Here is a 21,172-nt window from a genome sequence, read left to right on the forward strand (position 1 = left end):
TATAGTTGTGCTGAAAGAGATCCTATTCTTCAGCAAAATGGAATAAATGTTTGTTTCGAGCCAAAACAAATAAAGTGGTACGTAGAAATGCCAATTATTGGAAAGTGGATACTAGTTTTCTTGTGAGGACAAAAAAAGACACAATTAATTCTCCTACTTTGCACAACATGTTATTAAATCTTAAAATTGAGAAAGTCACTTGGTATGTTTTTCAACACTAAAAGTACACTTAGTATGAAACTTAAAATGGGGAGATAAATTTCACCCCAAGGACAAGGGCAATAACCAACTAACATATGCTTAATTCATCTAATCTAGGAGTAGATAAATTATCAGTTCAATATGCTGCTCCTTCCCTCCATCCACAAAAAGACGTTACCTCTTTACAAGTTTCAGTATCACAAAAGGCGTCACCACTTTGTTTTGTTTGCTACAGCCTAGAGGGTGTCATCGTCATCGTCGAGCACACCGCTTGTCCGGAGCCTAGACACACTCGTCATTCTTAATTAAACGCAAGCTCCTGTCTTCTACCTGAACAAGAACAACCATGTCGTCGTCGTCTGTCGATGTGTCGAATAGAACAGATCTCTCCTCTCAGCATAGCAAGATATCATGGCTGAATGCCATGACTACTAAAGATGTGGGTTAGTAGTCTTTGTTATGCAACGAGTTTGACCAGATAAGATCTGGATCAAATTAGTCCATCCAATTAATTAACATATATTCAAGGATGACGTCTAGCATACGGCGGCATCATCAGGAACCTACTAACCCACAAGAATCAGTGAACCCAACCACGCTAAAGACAAAGATGTCACGATCCTGAAATGGTACCTCGTAATACGCTTGTAACTATACTTAATTGCAAACTGGTTCGGCGAAACGTCGCACTCCTTGGTCCTTAATTAAAAAAAATACAATTCTCTTTTCTATAATTAATATTTTATATCAAAGAAGTATAATCAGATTAATTACAAAATATGTTTTTATCATAATTAAATCTAATCATAGACATGTTGATATGTTTTCATAGGTTAATTTAATAAAGTTTGACTAGTCTTAGACCTAAAATTACATTTTTTTAATGGAGGGAAGTACGTTCTTTCTCTTTAGCTAGCGGGGTGGTGACATATGCAGAGAGAGAGAGAGAGTTGATTTTAGGGGCAATGCCACTGATATTCTACGCAACGCGTCACCTGATTGATTTCCAGTGGCTTGGATTGAATTGACAGACAGTACAGCACAGTTGTTTTTCCCGTTCAAAAGTCATCATCAATCAAAATTTAAAAAAACAGGGGCTAGGCTACGTGACCTTCTTCGCCGGTCAAAATTTTGAATTCCTTTTGCTGACGGTGGAATCTTTATATTCAATACCCGCATGTGGACCACCTGTGTTTGATCGTCAAGATGGACACATTAATGTTTGGTTCGTTTGGAGTTCGGCTGTGAAGCAGCTCTGCTGATGGGGCTAAACTATATACTCCCTCCGTCCCTGAAAGAATCAATTCCTAGGATCCGTACCAGTCAAATTTTTTAAAGTTTGACTAACTTTATAGAAAAGAGTAACAACATCTATAATATAAAATACACATTATATGAAAATATATTTTATGATGAATCTAATAATACTAATTTGATACTATAAATCTTAGCATTTTTTTCTAGAAATTTGGTCAAAGTTTAAAAAGTTTGACTTAGGACAACTCTAGAAATTGACTCTTCTCCATACTCAAAATACATGACGTTCTAGGCCTAAAACCTATTTTCACAAAACCTGACGTTCCTCGTCTACATGCTTAGATTAGGACGCAATTGCCCCTGCCAGCTTCTCGCACGCAGCAAATAATCGCGTTGCAAAAGAGGTAAAATATCCTCTAATTAATCACTCATTGGTTACCACAATCATGTCCTAAACGTTAAGAATTTTGGGTATGGAGGGAGTATATTTTTAAAAAAGGTTTAGTAAAATAGTTTCTTATGGATGTTAAAAATTGATAAAATATCTATAATAAAGTCTATCTTTTTGTTTAATTATTGTATTTTTTCTATCTTCTTCGCCGCACGCCTCCTTCCCTTCATGGCTTCATCTTTCATCTTCCCTCGGCTCTGACTAGACCAGATGTTCCCACGCATGTCGAACGCTTGCTGAATCCCCCCTTGCTAGCTCTCAATTTTCCTCGGAAACCATTCGCTTGACAACGAGTCTTTAAAAAATTTAAGGCTAAAGCGCACACAGACCTGAGAGAAAAGGAAAAGGAAAAAGTCTAAAAAACGCCCTCAACTATAAGTAGTCGTCTAACCAGGGCCCTCACATTTGAAACCGTCTAATCTTCACATTAAGGTATTTGAAACAGGGCAAATTATACCCTATGGTGGTTTTGCTCGGTGGTTTTGGCGACGTGGCGTCCAGCGTGGCGGCGGTTTTCCACGCTGGCGCTCGTGCGGGCGCCCGGCCGGCGCTCCTGGTCCCTGACAGGTGGGTCCCACCTGTCAGGGAAACCCCTTTAATACCCCGCCGCCTCCCCTGGTTCTCTCCCTCGCACTCCGCCCCGTCTTTTCGTCTTCTCTCCATCGAACTCCGCCCGCGGTCTCACCGGCGACGGAGCAGGCGAAGAGCACATGATCGGCGGCGGGTAGTAGGAGTCGGCGTCGGTGTTCCCCTCCTGGTGCGTGTACCGTCTTCCTCTCCCGATGATGTAGCAGTGTGTAGTTCTTGGCCGTAGGTTCTTGGTTTGGGGGAATTGGGGTTTTCTTTTTCTGGTTGATGCAGTAGATGCTGCGATTAGTGGTGTATTCATGATTTTATGATGATTGATTGGTAAAGGTGTGCGCTTTTCTCACCCGATTGCAGTTGGTGAATGTATATCTTGTAATTGTGGGGTTAGGGTTCAGTGTACATGTTTGCAGTTGCAAGTTCGAGTAGGGAGGGTATTGATCAATGTTGGTGCTTCTAGTGATTAGATGTTGTTGTTGTTTTCAGGCATCAGGATGGATGCCATATGCATTAGGTTTCATTATGGAGGACGGTTTGAGCAACTTGGTCGTCATTTGCATTACTTGGGTGGAGGTATAGCAGAGGCATGGATTGATGTGGACAAGCTGTCTTATTTTGAGATCAAGGGTCATCTTGAAGATTATTACAGGTCAGACAATGTGGTCAGGTTGTTCTGGTTGAAGCCAAAGATGGAAATGGCAAATGGACTTGTGTTGCTGTCTGATGATGCTGGCTGTAAGGTAATGCTTGAGGCTCACAGTCCTGATCAGTACTATCCAGAGGGCTTAGTAGTGGACATGTATACAGAGAATGTTGGCACTGAGTTGCTTGAGGATGTTGAGCCAGTTGAAGTGTTGCCACCAGAACCTGAAGGTTTTAGCAGTGAAGAACAAAGTGAAGGTGATTCAGAGAGTGAAGGACAGAATGATGCTGAAGAACAGGATGTAACAAAAGCTAATGTTGGCAGTGATTACAAAGGCAAAGGAAAACAAGTTGATGCTGACAAGTACTCTGATGACAGCAGGTCAGGTAGTGACACAGATGACAGCAGGTCAGGTAGTGATACAGATGATGAAGACTATGTGCAGCCATTGAGTGATGACAGCTCTGGAGAGGATGAAGAGGCAGAAGAACTTAGGAAGTTTGCTGCTGAAGTTAAAAGGAAGAGTGCAGCCAAGAAGCTTGGCATTCATCCTTCTCAGGTTGATCCAATTGCACCTGAAGATTTGTTTGATGAGGTGCCAAACCTGGATGATCCAGGTAGTCCATACATGGACTCTGATGAAGAGTATGACTATGGAGAGAACAGTGATGGTGAGCTTGTGAGGTGGAAGACATTGGAGAACAGATATGACAGTAAGGCTCATATTCCTGTGTTTTCTCTTAGGATGGCCTTCAGAGATAGGAAACAGTTGAAGAATGCACTTGTCAAATATGGTCTGAGAACTCACAGGCATCTGAGGTTTGACAAAGCTGAAAAGAAAAAGCTAAGGGCTTGGTGTACTTGGCCAGGATGCAAGTGGATGATCTATGGCTCTCAGACTAGCAGTTCACCTTGGTTTAAGATTGTTACCTTTAATGATAACCATACTTGTGCTCCAGTAAGGAACAACAAGCTTGTTACATCAAGTCTGATAGCTAAGCACTACTATCAGGACATTAAGGACAACCCAACTTGGAAAGTAGGCCAGATCCAAGCCAGAGTGCAAAAGGATTTCATTGCAGATGTCTCCATTTCCAAATGCAAGAGAGCAAAGCAGTTGGTGCTGAAGTAGGCCTTGGATGGGATGAAGGGAGAGTATTCTAGGGTGTATGATTACCAATTGGAGCTTTTGAAGAGCAATCCTGGAAGCACAGTTGCAGTTTGTCTTGATCCAGAGATAGAGGATAGAAAGGTGTTTCACAAGATGTATGTGTGCTTTGATGCTTGCAAGAAAGGTTTGTTGGCTGGATGCAGGAAAGTGATAGGCCTAGATGGCTGCTGGTTCAAAGGTGCACACAATGGGAACTTGTTGTGTGCAATTGGCAGGGATGCTAATAACCAGATGTATCCAGTGGCTTGGGCAGCAGTGGCATTTGAGTGTTATGACTCTTGGTATTGGTTTCTTAGCTTGTTGCATCATGGAAGCTAGATATTATCCAGTCATTTCAATGCTTGAAGCAATCAGAAAGAAAGTTATGGTCAGAATCCAAGAGAATAGAAGCAAATTTGTTACCTGGACAGCCAACATCTGCTCAAACATATTTAGGAAACTGAAGGTCAACATTGAGAGGTCTGGGTGTTGCATTGTTCTGTGGAATGGTGCAGATGGCTTTGAGGTCCAAGAAAAGGAGGATAAGAAGTATGTAGTGAACTTGACACTTGGCACTTGTAGTTGTAGGTACTGGCAGCTCTCTGGCCTGCCATGTGCTCATGCAATCAGTTGCATTTAGAAGGCATCTCTGCAGTTAGATGATTTCATAGCTCCATGCTACTCTGTTGAAGCTTACAAAAACACTTATCAACATGTGCTGCAACCAGTTGAAGGTCCTGTGAGCTGGCCCATTGCTGACATGCCTAGACCTGAACCACCTCAGTATGTGAAGCTGCCTGGTAGGCCAAAGACAGAAAGAAGAAGAGAAGGGGAAAAACCGAAAGGAACAAAGCTGTCCAGAGTTGGCATAAAGATGAAGTGCAGATTATGTGGACAAACTGGTCACAATGCTAGGAGGTGCCCCTTAAACCCAGAAGCTGGGAACAAGGTGAATCCTCACATCAAAAGAGCCAAAGCAAAGAATAAGAGACAAGCACAAATGTCAACTAAGCCTCCAAGTGCTAAGAGGACAAAGTCTTCTTCAAAAAAGGTATGAATCAATTTTAATCATTTGTTAACTAATTGCATTGCATAATACTTAACTAATTACACAGGCCCAGGCAAGTCCAGCATCCTCTCAACAAGTGGGTCCAAGCCAACCACCTTTGAGCCAACAAGGACCAAGCCAAGATTCTGGCTCAAGCCATGCAAGAGTGAGCCAAGCAGCAGGAAGGGGGAGCCAAGCTGTAGGAAGGGGGAGCCAAGCTGTAGGAAGGGGGAGCCAAGCTGCTGGAAGCTCAAGCCAAGCTGTTGGAAGGGGGAGCCATGCAAGCCATGCATCAAGGGGTTCAGGAAGAGGCAGGCTACAACACTTGCTCTTTGGAGACAACTACTGATCATTCATGTAATCCAAAGCTGTAGTTGCGAACTCAGGCAATCTGCCAACCTTTTGGGTGTAAAATACCTACAGGGAACTTAGGTGCACTTGTGCTGATGCTTTTGTGTGTAAAAATACTTACTACTACTGGGGTGACATGATCAGCAGTGAAACATTATCAGCAGTGTGACTTAATGCAATGAAAAATCCCAATGTTCTATATGTTTGACCTTGTTATTTCTGTGTGACATGATTTCATTCAAAAGACATGACATAACATTGTCACATGATTTCATTCAAAAGATTCTGCATAAGATTGTCACAACATCTGATTCAAAAGACACTGCATAACATTGTCACATGCTTACATTCAAAAGACATGGCATTTCTGTGACACTTCATTCTGCAGTACTAGGGCCTCTACTTCATCAGTAGAACCACTACTTACAATAGCTAGGGAACCACTACTAACAAAAGCTACATCACCAACCCCTCTACTTGCTCAGGAAAACCACCAGGACCAAACACATGAGCACAAGTGCATCAATGCACTGATTCTTGGTCTTCAGCTTGCCTTTCATTGCCTCCAATGCCATGTCATTGCCCTCCAACATCACCTGCTTGGCTATCAGCTGCTGCTCCTTGTCATTGAGCTCCTGCTGCTTCAAATCCAGCTCCTGGTGCTTCAAATCCAGCTCCACCTGCTTCTCATCAGCCTCCTTCTTCTTCTCCTCCAACTGAACCTCCAGAGCAACCAACTGATTGGACAGGGCCTGCAATTCTCCTTCCTTGGCCGCCAGATCGTCCTTCAAGGTCCACACTGCATCACGCAGGTCTCTCAGCAGCTGCTTGTACCATGGAGAGCATTCCTCGTCGACCCATTGGTAGAACCCGCATTCATCGCAACTCTGCACCTCAATCATCATTACAATGAATTCCCCATCACAATCACAGCTGAAAATCCAAAAACAGAACAAATGCTTCCTTACCCTGACTTTCTGGCAGCGGAGATACCTCCGACCGGGCTGAGCTTGGCTCCACGAGATGAACCTTTTAGCCTTGAGCTTCGGCTTGCAGTTGCAGAACATGCTGGGCTCGTACGCCAGCGGCGGGACGCGGTACGGCACCGGCAACCCACGGCCGTCGTAGCCGAGGCCACCCTGCCTGCTCGAACCCGCCGAGCTTGTCTGTGACATTGATCCCGCCGCCGGCGCCGCCGAAGACCGAATCAGCGGAACACGCGGCCACCAAATTCGCCGGAACCCTAGCGCGGTGGAAGAGAAGCAGGGGAGGCGGAGTGGGCGGAGTGCGAGGGAGAGAACCAGGGGAGGCGGCGGGGTATTAAAGGGGTTTCCCTGACAGGTGGGACCCACCTGTCAGGGACCAGGAGCGCCGGCCGGGCGCCCGCACGAGCGCCAGCGTGGAAAACCGCCGCCACGCTGGACGCCACGTCGCCAAAACCACCGAGCAAAACCACCATAGGGTATAATTTTGCCCTGTTTCAAATACCTTAATGTGAAGATTAGACGGTTTCAAATGTGAGGGCCCTGATTAGACGACTACTTATAGTTGAGGGCGTTTTTTAGACTTTTTCCTGAGAGAAAACAACTTGAAAGGATAAGATATAAAACAATATCATGGATAGATGATAGAGGAGAAGATATAGAAAAAATTATCTGGTTATTAAGATTATCCTAATGTCTACGTTATTTGACAAGTATAGAAAAAATTATCTGGTTATTAAGTTTATCCTAATAGAATTGTGCCTGTTAGTGACTTGCATTGGCTACTAGTGCTAGGACCGTACCGTCCAGCTGATGAGCTGAATATATCTACACTGGACAAATTTAAGTAGAGTTTTTAGATTTTGAGGTGAACTGAATGCGTCTTGCTTTGTTTAGTTCCTAGAAAATTTTGCAAAATTTTTCACATTCCCCGTCACATCGAATCTTTAGACGTATGCATGGAGTATTAAATATAGACGAAAATAAAAATTAATTGCATAGTTTGGTCAGAATTGACCAGACAAATCTTTTGAGCCTAGTTAGTCTATGATTGAATAATATTTATTAAATACAAACGAAACTGCTACAGCGTTAATTTTCCAATTTTTTTTGAAACTAAACAATATTTAGAGAGTCTTGAAAAGTTTTTTAATGTCGGTGATAAGCCCCGTACCGGGCGGGCCGGCCGGGCGACGACTTGGGCATGGTCATCAGTCCGCAGCGGAGCGTGCGTGGGAAGTGCGAGACGACCGGCGATCGAGGGCGAGACTGACGACTCGTTCGCCGTACGTAGCAGCCGGCAGCGCCCGTTCCCACGGGAAAAACACCCGTCACGTCCGCCGGTGCGCGCGCAGTCGTCGTCGTCGTCGTCGCAGGCGCCGACCTTTGCTGTGTGGACTGCGACCCTGCGAGATAGAGCCTCAGTGTGCCTCTGCTACGCGTACTGCTCGTACGAGTGCTTTGCCAGTTTGCACTGGGAGTTTGACGAGCATTTCCAAACTGATCATCGGCCATGCATAGGACTCGCGGTCGGCGTTGATGTAGTATAGTTTTTTTTCCCCTAACAAGGACTCAAATATATTAATTAGTCGTAATATCACTTAAAACATATGGAATTTACAAAGGATTAGAATTTCGATCTCAAGAGACAAACTTGTTTGTAGAGCGTACGTCGTATTCCTAGCAGCTAAGCTGACAGCAGAGAAGAGTCAATGAAGTAGTAACTCATACAAAAGGCACACACAAGATTACAAAGGCGATGTTGATGTAGTGTTGATGGCCATTATGGACTGTCACGTTTCTGCATGGCACGCAGCCATTGGATCAGCAGTCCACGTCGAGAGCACGAACGACACATATAGCAGCTAGCACAAGTGGATACTGGATAAGCATGGGCGCTTTGGCTTCATCACATGCATGTACAGTTAGAGTTAGGCATGCATGCATGCATTCTTTGTAACAACAGACTGATGTCTTTTTTTTTTCTTTTTGGTTTCTCTCTGACAGTGCAAGGCCGGGTCAGCCACCGCACCAGATGACCAGAAGCCATACGACTTTGCCGGGTCTTATCTACGGCCGGCCGGTGCCGGTGCCGGTGCCGGGGCCGGTCCCGCAGGGAAAAGGAGTCGTCGCCATCGCCATCGCGGGTGCCCTTTTATTTCTTGAGTTGTCGTTGTAGTTGATGGGTGGAGTGACGCGAATCGACCGATCGATGAACCAATTAACAGCAGTAGTAGCATGGAGGAGAATAAAGTGTGCTGCCGTCTCTCTCTCGTTTCCTCAAGGCACTTGCAAACGAGGGCCTTTAGTTTCGAAAAGTGAAAACTTTTCAGAACGGTAGCACTTTCGTTTGTTTGTAACAAATATTATCCAATCATAGACTAACTAGAATCAAAAGATTTATCTCGTGATTTACAGCTAAACTGTGTAATTAGTTTTTGTTTTCGTCTATATTTAATGTTTCATGCATATGCCACAAGATTCGATGTGACGGGAAATCTTGAAAACTTTTTGGTTTTCAGGGTGAACTAAACAAGGCCGAGGTATATATAACCACCACCTGCAATTTCCTGCCGCAGTGCAATTACACGATGCTTCCTCTACTCTCCGTCGTCGACGACAGTGACACCGTCCTAATACTACGCAATAATGTAATGTAGCATGTACGTGCTCAATATATACTATCTACATCACCCAAAAGTGCTTTGAGATTGGTGTATTTTTACTCTTTCACTACTATTTTACATTTCCTCACTACTATGTACTTCACACTACCAGTACATATCTTGATGCAATATTGATCGAATAGCGAAGATAGCACATGTTGAACATATATGCATAAAAAACTGCCTTCATAATACTGTCGTCAGCGCATCGTCGAGTGGCAGCGGATGCATCCATGCATTTGACTGACGGGTGCCGGCCGACCACGTCGAATTAAGCCGGTGGTGATGACACACTGACACTGACATATGCCGGCTAATTTCCTTCGGCCTTCGGCTGGCGGCTGCTATATAGGTCTTGTTTAGTTTCTTTTTTCAAAACGGATACGTAGCATTTTTGTTTGTATTTACACTATGACTATCTAAGTTCAAAGGATTTATCTCGTAAATTACAGATAAACTGTGTAATTAGTTTTTATTTTAATCTATATTTAATGTTACATGTATATACGTCTAAAGATTCGATGTGACGGAAAATCTAAAAAAATGTAACTTTTTTTAGAACTAAACAAGGCTATAGTAAGACTGTCCACAACATTGCAAAACGTCGACGCTGAAACTCTCTCTCTTATTTTCGGATCGAGTCATACCATTGTGGGCGATGATGAGTTGAAAAAAAGAGCTGGCGTCGAGGCATGTTGGTTCCTCGATGCTGAGAGGATAAAAAAAATATTTTTTTGCACCGGTTGAACCAGCACACTCCCTCTTCAATACACTGAGCAACACATTGACAGCTCTGAATATTTGGGTCTCATATATAGTAAAACAACGATGCTCACATTATTGTGCCCGAAATGTGGTTTCTGGCATCGATATGAGCTGACGTACGGAGTTGATTTTTCAGCACCGGCAACGCTGTGGCTAGTCTAAGGTAGAGACTAAAGTTTAGGAGGTGAAACCAAACATTATCTTAAGTATGTATCCTTCGTGGCTGCTGTCCTTTGGAGTTCAATGGTGCTAATTTTATTAACTGCTAATTTGGGATTCAGACACCTCCTATTATTATCGCACGAGAGCGGTCGACGTCCCACAGTGCAGGAGAAATCAATCGTGATACTTTTCATAAAGTCGACATCAATATAATCACTGCATGGATTCATTCTATGGATTATTTTCTTACGGGGGAAAAAAATGGAGCCAGTGGGTGCGTCGTGCATGTGATGTTTGTTTGTGTGTTAAATATGATAATAACTACTTGTACTCTAACTATATATCTTTCTGTACAATAGCGAATAAATGATTGCTTCGCAAAGCAACTACCTCTTTCTTTTATCTCTCTCTCCACATCGTAAAAAAAAAATCCAATATGGCACCACCACTAGTACATAATTTTGCAGGTGTGAACTCAACGTACCTGCACTCCAAACCTGAATTCAAAACCAGAAATTAACCACCCTTAACAGTTAACACCGATTCGGGTGATTCACCTTAGCCACCAAATCCGATGGATCCTCGAAACTTTGATTGGATCCCACAAGGAGTTGTCGTGATCGTAAATGCCCTTTTTCTCGAGTTGTCGTTGTAATCTCGCTGGAGTGGATGCGCATCAACCGATTGGCCAATAACATGGAGTAAAGTCTTGTTCAGTTCACCTCAGAAACCAAAAAAAATTTAATATTTTTTGTCACATCGAATCGCGGCACATGTATGTAACATTAAATATAGATAAAAATAAAAATTAATTATATAGTTTACTTGTAAATCACAAGATGAATCTTTTAAACCTAATTACTCCATGATTAGATAATGTTTGTTAAATAAAAACGAAAGTGCTATTCAAAAACTTTTTAGATCTAAATAAAACCTAGCTAGCTAGTAGCAAAGTGCTGCCAGGGGCACGAGCTGGTGCAACTTGCAAACAAGCTAACTACCTTTTGTGTGCACTTTGACACACTCCGTCGACAGTGACACCGTACAGTCGTAATAAGCGCATCGAGTACGCGCGGCTCTACTAGCGCGCGCATGCATATAGTATGCTGGTTCAACCGGTGCAAAAAATTGGGGTCAACGCTAAGGATGAAAACGGAACGGAAATATCCCAAACCGAATCGAATCGCTTTTTTTATTTGATTCGATCGAATTCGTATTTTTTTGTCCGACTTTATCGTTTTCGTTTTCGTATTTTAGATGTTTCGTATTTCAAATGTAAAAGTAGAAAACGGTTTTGACATTTTTCGACCGTTTTCTACTTTTCTACTTTTAATTTGAAATATTTCAAATTTAAAATTTGGTTTAAACCGAATTTAGTCAACTATAGGGTCACACAGTCCAATTACAGACTACTCACCATGCATCTGCGTTCTTTCTACTGGTGGCTAGTTGCGTTCCTGCTAGCTATTAATTGCTTATTCTAGACTTGTATTTATGTGTGGGCTATTGTATTAAATACCTAAGACCAAGGATCATGCACTTTTTAATTATTATATGCACTTGAATTTGATCCTGTATATACTTAGTCATGCACTTGGTACTATATATCGGTATTTCGTATTAAGTTTTTGTATATCGACCATGTTCGACATAAATCCGATCGAATTGGTTCGTTTTCGAAATCGATATTTCGTAAGTTCGTATTTGTTTTCGTGTCCGACTTTACCGTTTTTATTTTCGTATTTCAAATGTAAAAGTAGAAAACAATTTTAGAGTTTTTCGACCGTTTCCATCCTTACTCAAGGCCTTGTTTAGTTTCCAAAATTTTTTAAGATTCCTCATTATATCGAATCTTTATACACATATATAGAGTATTAAATATAGACGAAAATAAAAACTAATTGCACAATTTGTGTCTGTAATTTATGAGACGAATCTTTTGAGCCTAGTTACTCTGTAATTGGATAATATTTGTCATATACAAATGAAAGCGTTACAGCAGCAAAAACAAAAAAAAATTCACGAATTGAACCAGGCCCTAATTAAACCAGCTAGTGACACACTGATAACTACGGATGAACAAATGAGTTAGGGACTATGACTGGGGTAGTAGTATAGCGTGCCAGCTAATTTCCTTCGCCTGCTACGTTTGTTTGGCATCATGCCCTGTTTTGTTGAGAATGGTATTAAGATTGGGGTAGTATAGACCTTTTTTTTTAGGGGTGGCCGGGTAGTAGACTTGCTGTTTTGTTGATAGACGATATAAGTGCTACTACCGTTCCAATTCTAAGACATATCCAACCCCAAGTTGTTACGATAAATCATCCAAACAATTATATTCCTGTTGTTTTATAGTAAGCAGCAGTGATGTATTTCCTAAGTTTAGTGTAATCGTGTATAAAAAATCCTTGCTCTTCTTGGTCCAACCTAAAGATCCCAGTTTTATGTTCCCTATTTTGCTAGTAACTGAAAGTACTTGTTTGCAAAAAAAAAGTAACTGAAAGTACTTAGTTTTGACGTACCAATCTAATAAATTCTTTACTCTTGCACGTTGTTGGCATTTCAGTTCTTTCTCTCTTAAAAGTTCCACAGTAATATTTCATTTAAGACATTCTTAAGATTACAGTTTTTCTTTGATACCCTTACTGATTTTTTTGTTTTGATCTCCTTACATTGTCTACGCCAAATCATAAAACGGATCGGTAGTGATGTCTACTTTATCATTATTCAACTGATGAAACTAGAAACGACATCACCGTTGGATCGTATGCTAAGCCAGTGGTGATGATAACCTCGGTTATCACTGCACACTTTCACAAAACATGAGCGAAGATCGTCGGTGAAGGGGAAGTTTCGAACACGTGGTGATGAGCAATTTGTGGCAGTGAATCCCACGTGCATCAGCAAATGCTCAAGGGTTGTGGAACTATTGCTTTCGACCCACATTCCTGTTGCATCTCAATCCTAGCTAGAACATGACTCGTCGACGCCACTCATTTTTTCTTGATTTTTTCTGCTTTGATCTCTCATGCACTCTCGTCTTGGCAGACGAATGATATATATATACACGGCTATTGCAAGTTTCAGTAGTTAGACAAGTTAAATACTCGAGAAGAGATTGGTTGTCATTTAGGTGAATTAAATACTGGAGCATGCTACATCACGCCACATGGAAGGGACAGAAGTGCACTTAGCAATGCTTTTGTGCAAAACAGGGACGGTCCGATTGTAATAAACTGAATATGATCTGGTTTCACCAGTAAACCAATATATGTTTTCTCTGGAGGGACGATCATTGAGGCAGACACACCTTTTTTTTTTACAACATACATTTATATATATATTATATATTGCAGCTAAATTACAACGAGGTCCTCATAGACGACCAAAATACATCAAGGCCATTGGCGGCTAGAAGGACACGTACGTACACAGCCATGCGGCATAGCAGAGGACACGCGTATTCCAACCACAACGAAGGGGAGAGCACTACGACAACGCCGCCGAGAAGGTCGCCGGCGATGGTCTCCAGAGGCAGCTCGGGCGCATGGAAACATGATGGAATATATAACCTCGCAATGCGACGGTTTGAAGCGTGGTTGAGGAAGCCGGGAAGGGCCGTCATCTCCGCCGAACCGAAGATGATGTTGGATCTGTCGACGGAGAATTTAAGGACAACGTCCTCAGGAGCCAGGGGATGACGACCTGCTGCAGGGGTGAGGGCGACATGCTCGACGAAGGCCCGATGGCAGATGCATGGCACATGGCTGCAAAAGGAGGCGTCGGGTGGAGTCGGAGACGAAGGAGGACGCAACCGGGATGGGGAACAGCTGAGAGCCGGCACAAGGGACTGGATCCACCTAGCAGGGGACTCGATCCAGAAGCACAGCTATCAAATCCGCCTTGAACCCGGACGGACCGAGGACGGCGACGAGGGAGCTCAAGCAGGCATGGACGGAGATGAAGCTTCTTGAGAGAGTGAATCTATATCTCTTATCTCTTATAAACATAAACCCTAGCTATTTCTCTTATCATACAAATTGTCTACATCAACATCCACTAGAACATCCCATTAGTATATAATAATAAATTTATCTATTTCATCATACAAAGTGTCAACATCTATACATGAAACCAACATATATTGCTGTATTACCAACACCATACATATACATCTCTTGATTCTTATGATTATTATTCTAATCTATTTATATTTTCTTCTTCATACCTATAGCAATGCCTGGAGAGTCCTTGTTTTTTTTTTCTACTGACCTCGGTAGCGACGTCGACGCCGATGAAGATGCCGAGGAAGACCACGGCGACAGCGGCAATAACATTCGTGTTGCATCCCATTCTAAGAAAAATCATCCATCGACGACGCTATGACAACTCACTATTATTTTTTTTTTGCCTGTCTCAGCTTCGATCGCTTATTCTCATCCTAGTAGTACGCAGCGTACCCACAAAACTTGCAATTTCAGCTGTTGATGATGGCAGGGCGTGACAACCTAGCAATTTATAGGCTGGTGCAGCCCCATGCATGGTACCCGTCGTCCTCATCAGTTCGAGCTCTTTTACCATGGTTAGGAAAATACCATTAATACTTCGAAGTACTTTTATTTTTCTGTTTTCTAGCCAATTAATTGAGAAAGATTATTTATAAAATGTAACTTTTATTATGGAGTTTTTTTTATTATGGAGGGTTGAGCTTTAATTTTGCCCCTTCTAAGTGGCACACATGTTTTTTTTTTCTTTTTTGTTTGTACCAACGCGATCATTCCCAGTGAAAGGTGATCCTGTCATCAGTAGGATATATTGCTAGGGAGCCCTCAACTGCTAATGCTAAAGCTAATGATCGGTCAGGGTGTGGCTGACAACCCGACGAACTTGGTTTTCATCCTGTTGGCCGTGAGATGCTCTCGCTCGTGCAGGTTGTCGTCAGGATCCACGTTAGTGTTTTCGAGTTTGGCATCCCTGTCTGGGATGTGTGCCGCCCATCATGCAACTTTCACCAAGAATAGGTATGGGAACATAACTGCCCTCGACCCAAATTCCTATTGCATCTCACTCCCAAGAACATGACCCACCAAACGCTCCTGTGTTCCTAACGGCCTCCACATTCATATCTCAAATTCTTGTGTTTTCGTACCTGAATAATAATAGGCTCACAGCTTTCACAGTTTTGAGTCGTTGCCAAGGCATACCAAGAACCTAGCTACTTATAGGCAGGATGATGCACTGTGTCGTCCCTTCCTGTATATATATATGTATGTGATAATTTGTTTTTTGGCTTTCCCAAGGGTCCAAATTAATTGAAAAGAGGCTTTGTGCACTATAATAAGATGTGCAGGCCGGGGAGTAGCTCAGACGATTACGATCCCTGGAGACGACCTCCCGCTATGATCCCGCACCACACTAGTCACTCCTTTAGACCTCTTTTTATAACCTCGTTTACTGCAAACACAGATACTTGTGTCCTTAGAACACAATTCGATCACCAACACTGGACATATGAATTTATAAGTGCTAAGCCATCCAAAACCTAACGCGCGACTCTTAACTACTTGCCGGTGGCACGAAACAATGAACGAAAATATTGGTTTCTATTCCAAAGTTTAATTTGAATTCTTATTAGTTTTTGTTTTTTACTCTTTATTTAGCAATATATATATTTTGCTTGTGAACATTTAATTTGTTTATTGCTATTCATCATTGTATTGTGTAGCTTACGCTTGGACGCTTTGGCTTCATTGATTCCCACTGCATCACATGTAGTATGTACAGTTAGAGAGTTAGGCATGCATGATACATATAACGGCAGTCGTTATAGCAGACTGATGCAGCCGTGTGCTTCAGCTATCTCCGTTTTTCACTGACAGTGCATGAGTGCACGACCGGATCACATGTAGTATATATATATATGCACGGTCGTGCACAACCATGTAATACTCCTCTGTCCACAGAAAAATATAATTATAGAGAACATGTCAGTCAAATTAGCTCAACTTTGATCAAGTTTATAGTAAATAGTTTAGCATTTATGTCTCTAAATAAATGTGTTATGAAAATATATTCTACAAATAATCTAATGATACCTATTTTGTCTCAAGAGTGTTAGTATTTTTTAAAATAACTTTAGTCAAAGTTAAAACTATTTGACTTCTTGGTGTACGAGAATTGTATTCTTTCGTGGAGAAAAAAAGTATTTCATCCATCCTAAATTATAAGACGTTTAACTTTTTTGATCCTAAATTTGACCACTCGTCTTATTCAAAAAAAATATGCAAATATAGTCAAATTTAAGTTATTCTTGAAGAACTTTAATTAATAAACCAAGCCACAACAAAAGAAGTGATATTTTATATAAGTTTTTGAATAACACGAGTGGTTAAAGTTGATGTCAAAAAAGTCAAACCTCTTATAATTTAGGATGGATTGAGTATAATATATAACTCTATTTCAAAAAAGTGAAATTGGAAAGAGGCTAAGCTATTTAGTGTAGGGTTTTGACCACGCTTAAGCATTGGCTATATGGAATAAAATACTGCTACACGATAGTTCTGTCTTAGTAGTTTGCCCACTATACGGTAGTACTGTACGTAGTTTCCTACCTAGGCCTTGTTTACTTCCCAAATTTTTTGCAAATTTGCTACAGTATCTCTTTCGTTTGTATGTGACAAATATTGTCCAATCATAAACTAACTAGGCTCAAAAGATTCGTCTCGTCAATTTCGACCAAACTGTGTAATTAGTTTTTATTTTATTTATATTTAATACTCCATGCATACGTCTAAAGATTCGATGTGATGGGAAATCTGAAAAGTTTTGCAAAATTTTTGGAGAACTAAACAAGGCCCTAGAGAGCATACATATGGACTACTGCATGCTCGGCCCACAGGCCCAAATAACGGTTGGGCATTTGCTATCTGCCAGCGATTCCTCACTCATCACTCACACATTTAAAGACGGTTCCATTAAAGACACAAGCAGCGGATATCAGTGTCAGGTGACTCCTATGTTGATCCAGCTATTGTATGGACTGGGCCGTTGCATGGGCCGCAGCTTTGGGCGAGCCAGGACAGGGCTAAAGAGTACAAGATGGGGTACAGGAAGACATGTGAGGGCATCCAACAGAATAATATCCAGAAACTCCACCTTGCTGTATCTCTAGCTAGAACCTTCTAGAGCCTCTTAGGGTTCTGTCTTCCTCCTCTGGATTCCCCCTGGCTACCTCTCTCTCTCATACTATATTGGGTTGCTAACAATTAGCTGCCATTGCAGTCGGCAATTCACAGGGTCTTTTGCATGGAGATCGATGCCATAACTTGTCACATTGAGTCCTCTGCTCCTGCCTTCGATCTACATTCCAGTTGCATCTCAACCCTAGAACATGACTCGTCAACACCACTTGTTTTTTCCTTGAATGTCTCCGCTTCGATCTCTCAGGCACTCTCATGTTGGCAGACAATGATATACTCTCATGTTGGCAGACAAATGATATATATATACATGGCTTTTTTGCATTTTTCAGCTGTTAATAAGTTATTAAATACTCTAGAAGTGGTTTTTGGCATTTAATTAGATGACTTAAATACTCCAGCATACTGCGTACACGCCACATGCAAGGGACAGAAGCACTTCAACGCTTTTATTTGCGCAAAACAGGATGGTCCGATTTGCAATAAACTGAATAGGATCGGGTTTCACCAACATATGTTTTCTCAGGAGGAACCAGGCACGTAGCCAGCGGTGGGGCTAGGGGGGCTCCAGCCCCCCCTACCGCTGCTGGCCTAGTGAAATTTTTAGTATTTTTCTTCTAATTTTAGACATAAATTTATAAAGTAGGATAGGCTGAGAACTTTATTTTTTAGATATATTTTGTGAATTTCATTATTGGTCACTTTTGCAATTTTGCTGTTGGTGAGGGGCTAGCTATTTATAGGAAGGAAGGATGCAATGGCATCGGTACAGTCATGTACCAGCGTCCTCGCTCATCTAATTTTAGGTGTTCCTATTTAAAACTGAAAATGGAAAGAGGCTAAACTATAAAATGAGTCAAAATGTTGTTGTAAAGTTTTCTATACATAGAGCCAGGCTCATCAGAAAGCTGTGTGACTTGTTCCATGTGTATAAAAACCTTTTGCTTCCCCGGTTTAATTATCTCAACCCAACAAAACTTTTGTTTTAGTGAAAATATTTTCTATCAAACAAGCCATATATATGGTATAGGCATTTGTTCTGCAAGTTTGCCTGATTTTGTTGTATGTGCACAAACCTTTTGGTTCTTTTGAACAAGCCATTGCATCTGTCATTGCTTAACGCTCCTCATGATTCAGATGCTGACATAAAAAATCATCTTACATCTTTCACTGCTTAATGTTCACCTCCTAGCTACTGAGCTCCAGGGATGACTGCACAAATGCTATCACTGATGCGAGCACCTGTTCCTGTTGTGATCATTGTGCTGATCTACACAGCAATGTTCCAGATTCATACATGCTTAGTGATTTTGATGGTTGGCATTCCTTAGTGATTTTGATGCCAAACAAAGCAAACCAAGCATTCCAAAGGAAACAGGTATAATGACAATAATAACGAAAATATCTGATAGTTTCAGATTTGCTACAAAACAACAAGTTTTACACCATTCCAATTCTAAGAGGGTATTTGGTTGAGGGTGTTAAAGTTTAACAGGTACTATATCATTTTCGTCTTGTTTGGCAATTAGTGTCCAATCATGAACTAATTAGGTTTAAAAGATTGGTCTCGCAAATTACTCTCTAGATATGTTTTTAGTTTTGTAAATAGTCTATATATAGTACTACATGCATGCGTGTATCCAAAAAATCGATGTGAAAAGAGTCAACCAAACAGGGCCTAGACTCATCCATCACCAAATTGTTACAATAAAATGTGCAACAATATTTTATGGTAAGTAGTGATATATATTTTTAAGCTCAATATAATAATGTCAATGTGAATCAAATCTTCTTCTTGGTCCAGCCTAACGATCTTGGTTTTATGTTCCCTATTTGCTAATAACTAAAAGTGTTTTATTTTGTCGTTCCAATCTAGTAAATCTTAGTTTAATGCATTGGTACCTTTTTCAGTTCTTTATTTTTTCTGTACAGTGCCTATTAAGGCTCTCTGCTTTTTCTATAACAAGGAAAAAAGAAAAAAGTTCAGTTCTTCCTGTCTTAGAAGTCCTGTTAATCTTTCATTCAAAACATTCTTAAGATTTAATTCATGTTGATCTCCTTTAGAATAAATCTCACGGTGATTGCTCAAGTGTCATGGCCGACACAGACACACGTTTTGATCACCGCACGTGTCTGGTCCAGAGGGGAGCACGATGTGCAGGCCATGGCATGGAACAAAATTGGTCATTCAGAGTCATCATATCATGCCTATTATTGGTGTCGTGCCTATTAGTACTAGGAGGGGTTCAAAATTCTGGAAAATCCAAAATTCCGTATTAGACTAATCCATATAATTTTTTGTAAATACATAACTCTAGCATATTCTTTCCTCTATTGTTTGTGTTGCATATATTATTATGCTTATTAATAGGTATGTAGTCATAAGTCATGCTAATATTTCGTATATAGATTAAAATTTCAGAAACTCTCACACTTGTTATGTTAAAGAAAATTCAGTGAGATTTCGTGAATTTGGTAATTTCTGGATGACCAAAAAGTTCTGAATACTGAAATTGAAAAGTACTCGTGCTATGGCCACGCCGCCCAACTGAACATCTATACCGAGCAAATTCAATCAAAGCTTTTTTTCCAGCTCGTTTGAAGCGCGTCTTTGATCTATCAGAGACAGCCGGTGAAAAGCCTTGTCTCAGATATTACTCTATCAGCGACGGGTATAGTAGCACTTTCGTTTGTATTTGACAAATATTGTCCAATTATGGACTAACTAGGCTTAAAAGATTCGTCTCATCAATTTCGACCAAACTGTACAATTAGTTTTTATTTTCATCTATATTTAATACTCCATGCATACGTCTAAAGATTCGATGTGACGGGGAATCTGGAAAGTTTTTGCAAAATTTTTGGAAACTAAACAAGGCCCTATAGATGTGCGAGATGTTCATTGTTTGTTCAAAGACGGGTGCATGTTCGTCCGTCTGTATTATGGCCTTGTTTAGTTCACCTCAAAAACTAAATTTTTTTTAAGATTTCTCATCATATCAAATCTTGCAGCACATACATGAAGCACTAAATATAAACAAAAATAAAAACTAATTGCACAGTTTACCTGTAAATCGCGAGATGAATCTTTTGAGTCTAGTTAGTCCATGATTGGACAATATTTGTCAAATAAAAACGAAAGTGCAAAGATTATCGGAACTAAACAAGGCCTATATAATTTTTTATGGTGGTGAATTTACCATCTCTGGTATATCCGTCTCTTTTCTTGCTTAATTTGTGTAGCGCGGGCGACTACTTGGGCAAGGTCATGGACGAAGCTAGCGGTGGGGCTAGGGGGCTCTAGCCCCCCTACAGCTGTTGATTCAGTGGAGCTCTTAGTGTTTTTGCTTCTAATTTTAGACACAAATTTATAAGGAAGGATGGGCTGAGACTTTTATTTTTAGATATATTTTGTGAATTAATATAAGACTACTTCAAGCTAATATATTTTTTCTATTGTAAGGGGTTACAGTAAAGTTAAATCAATGTAACAGTTTTGTTCAGCCCCTTCTATAATTTTTTCTGGCTTCGTTCCTGGGCAAGGTGACAGTGAAAGCAGCACGAGACGACCGGCGAGGGGGAGACCGGCAGTGCCCGTTCCCACGGGAAAAACACCCATTATCCGCGCGCCAGTGCACGGCATCGTCGCAGGCGCCGATCTCGACTGTGGACTGTGACTCTGCGAGAGCCTGAGCTTCCGTCGTCCGTCCG

At 41.3% G+C, this 21,172-nt stretch overlaps 1 protein-coding gene across 1 annotated transcript; it reads right to left on the reverse strand.

The window, feature by feature from the left end:
* LOC8072262 lies at window positions 5,938–7,022 on the reverse strand. The gene is made up of 2 exons (XM_021452237.1): window positions 6,655–7,022; window positions 5,938–6,573 (listed from the first exon to the last, which is right to left on the reverse strand). The coding sequence occupies exons 1-2, from the start codon at window positions 6,859–6,861 to the stop codon at window positions 6,160–6,162; spliced, it is 621 nt and encodes a 206-aa protein (XP_021307912.1). The 5' UTR covers window positions 6,862–7,022; the 3' UTR covers window positions 5,938–6,159.

Source organism: Sorghum bicolor, chromosome 2, assembly GCF_000003195.3.
Source record: "Sorghum bicolor cultivar BTx623 chromosome 2, Sorghum_bicolor_NCBIv3, whole genome shotgun sequence".
Lineage (NCBI taxonomy): Eukaryota > Viridiplantae > Streptophyta > Magnoliopsida > Poales > Poaceae > Sorghum > Sorghum bicolor.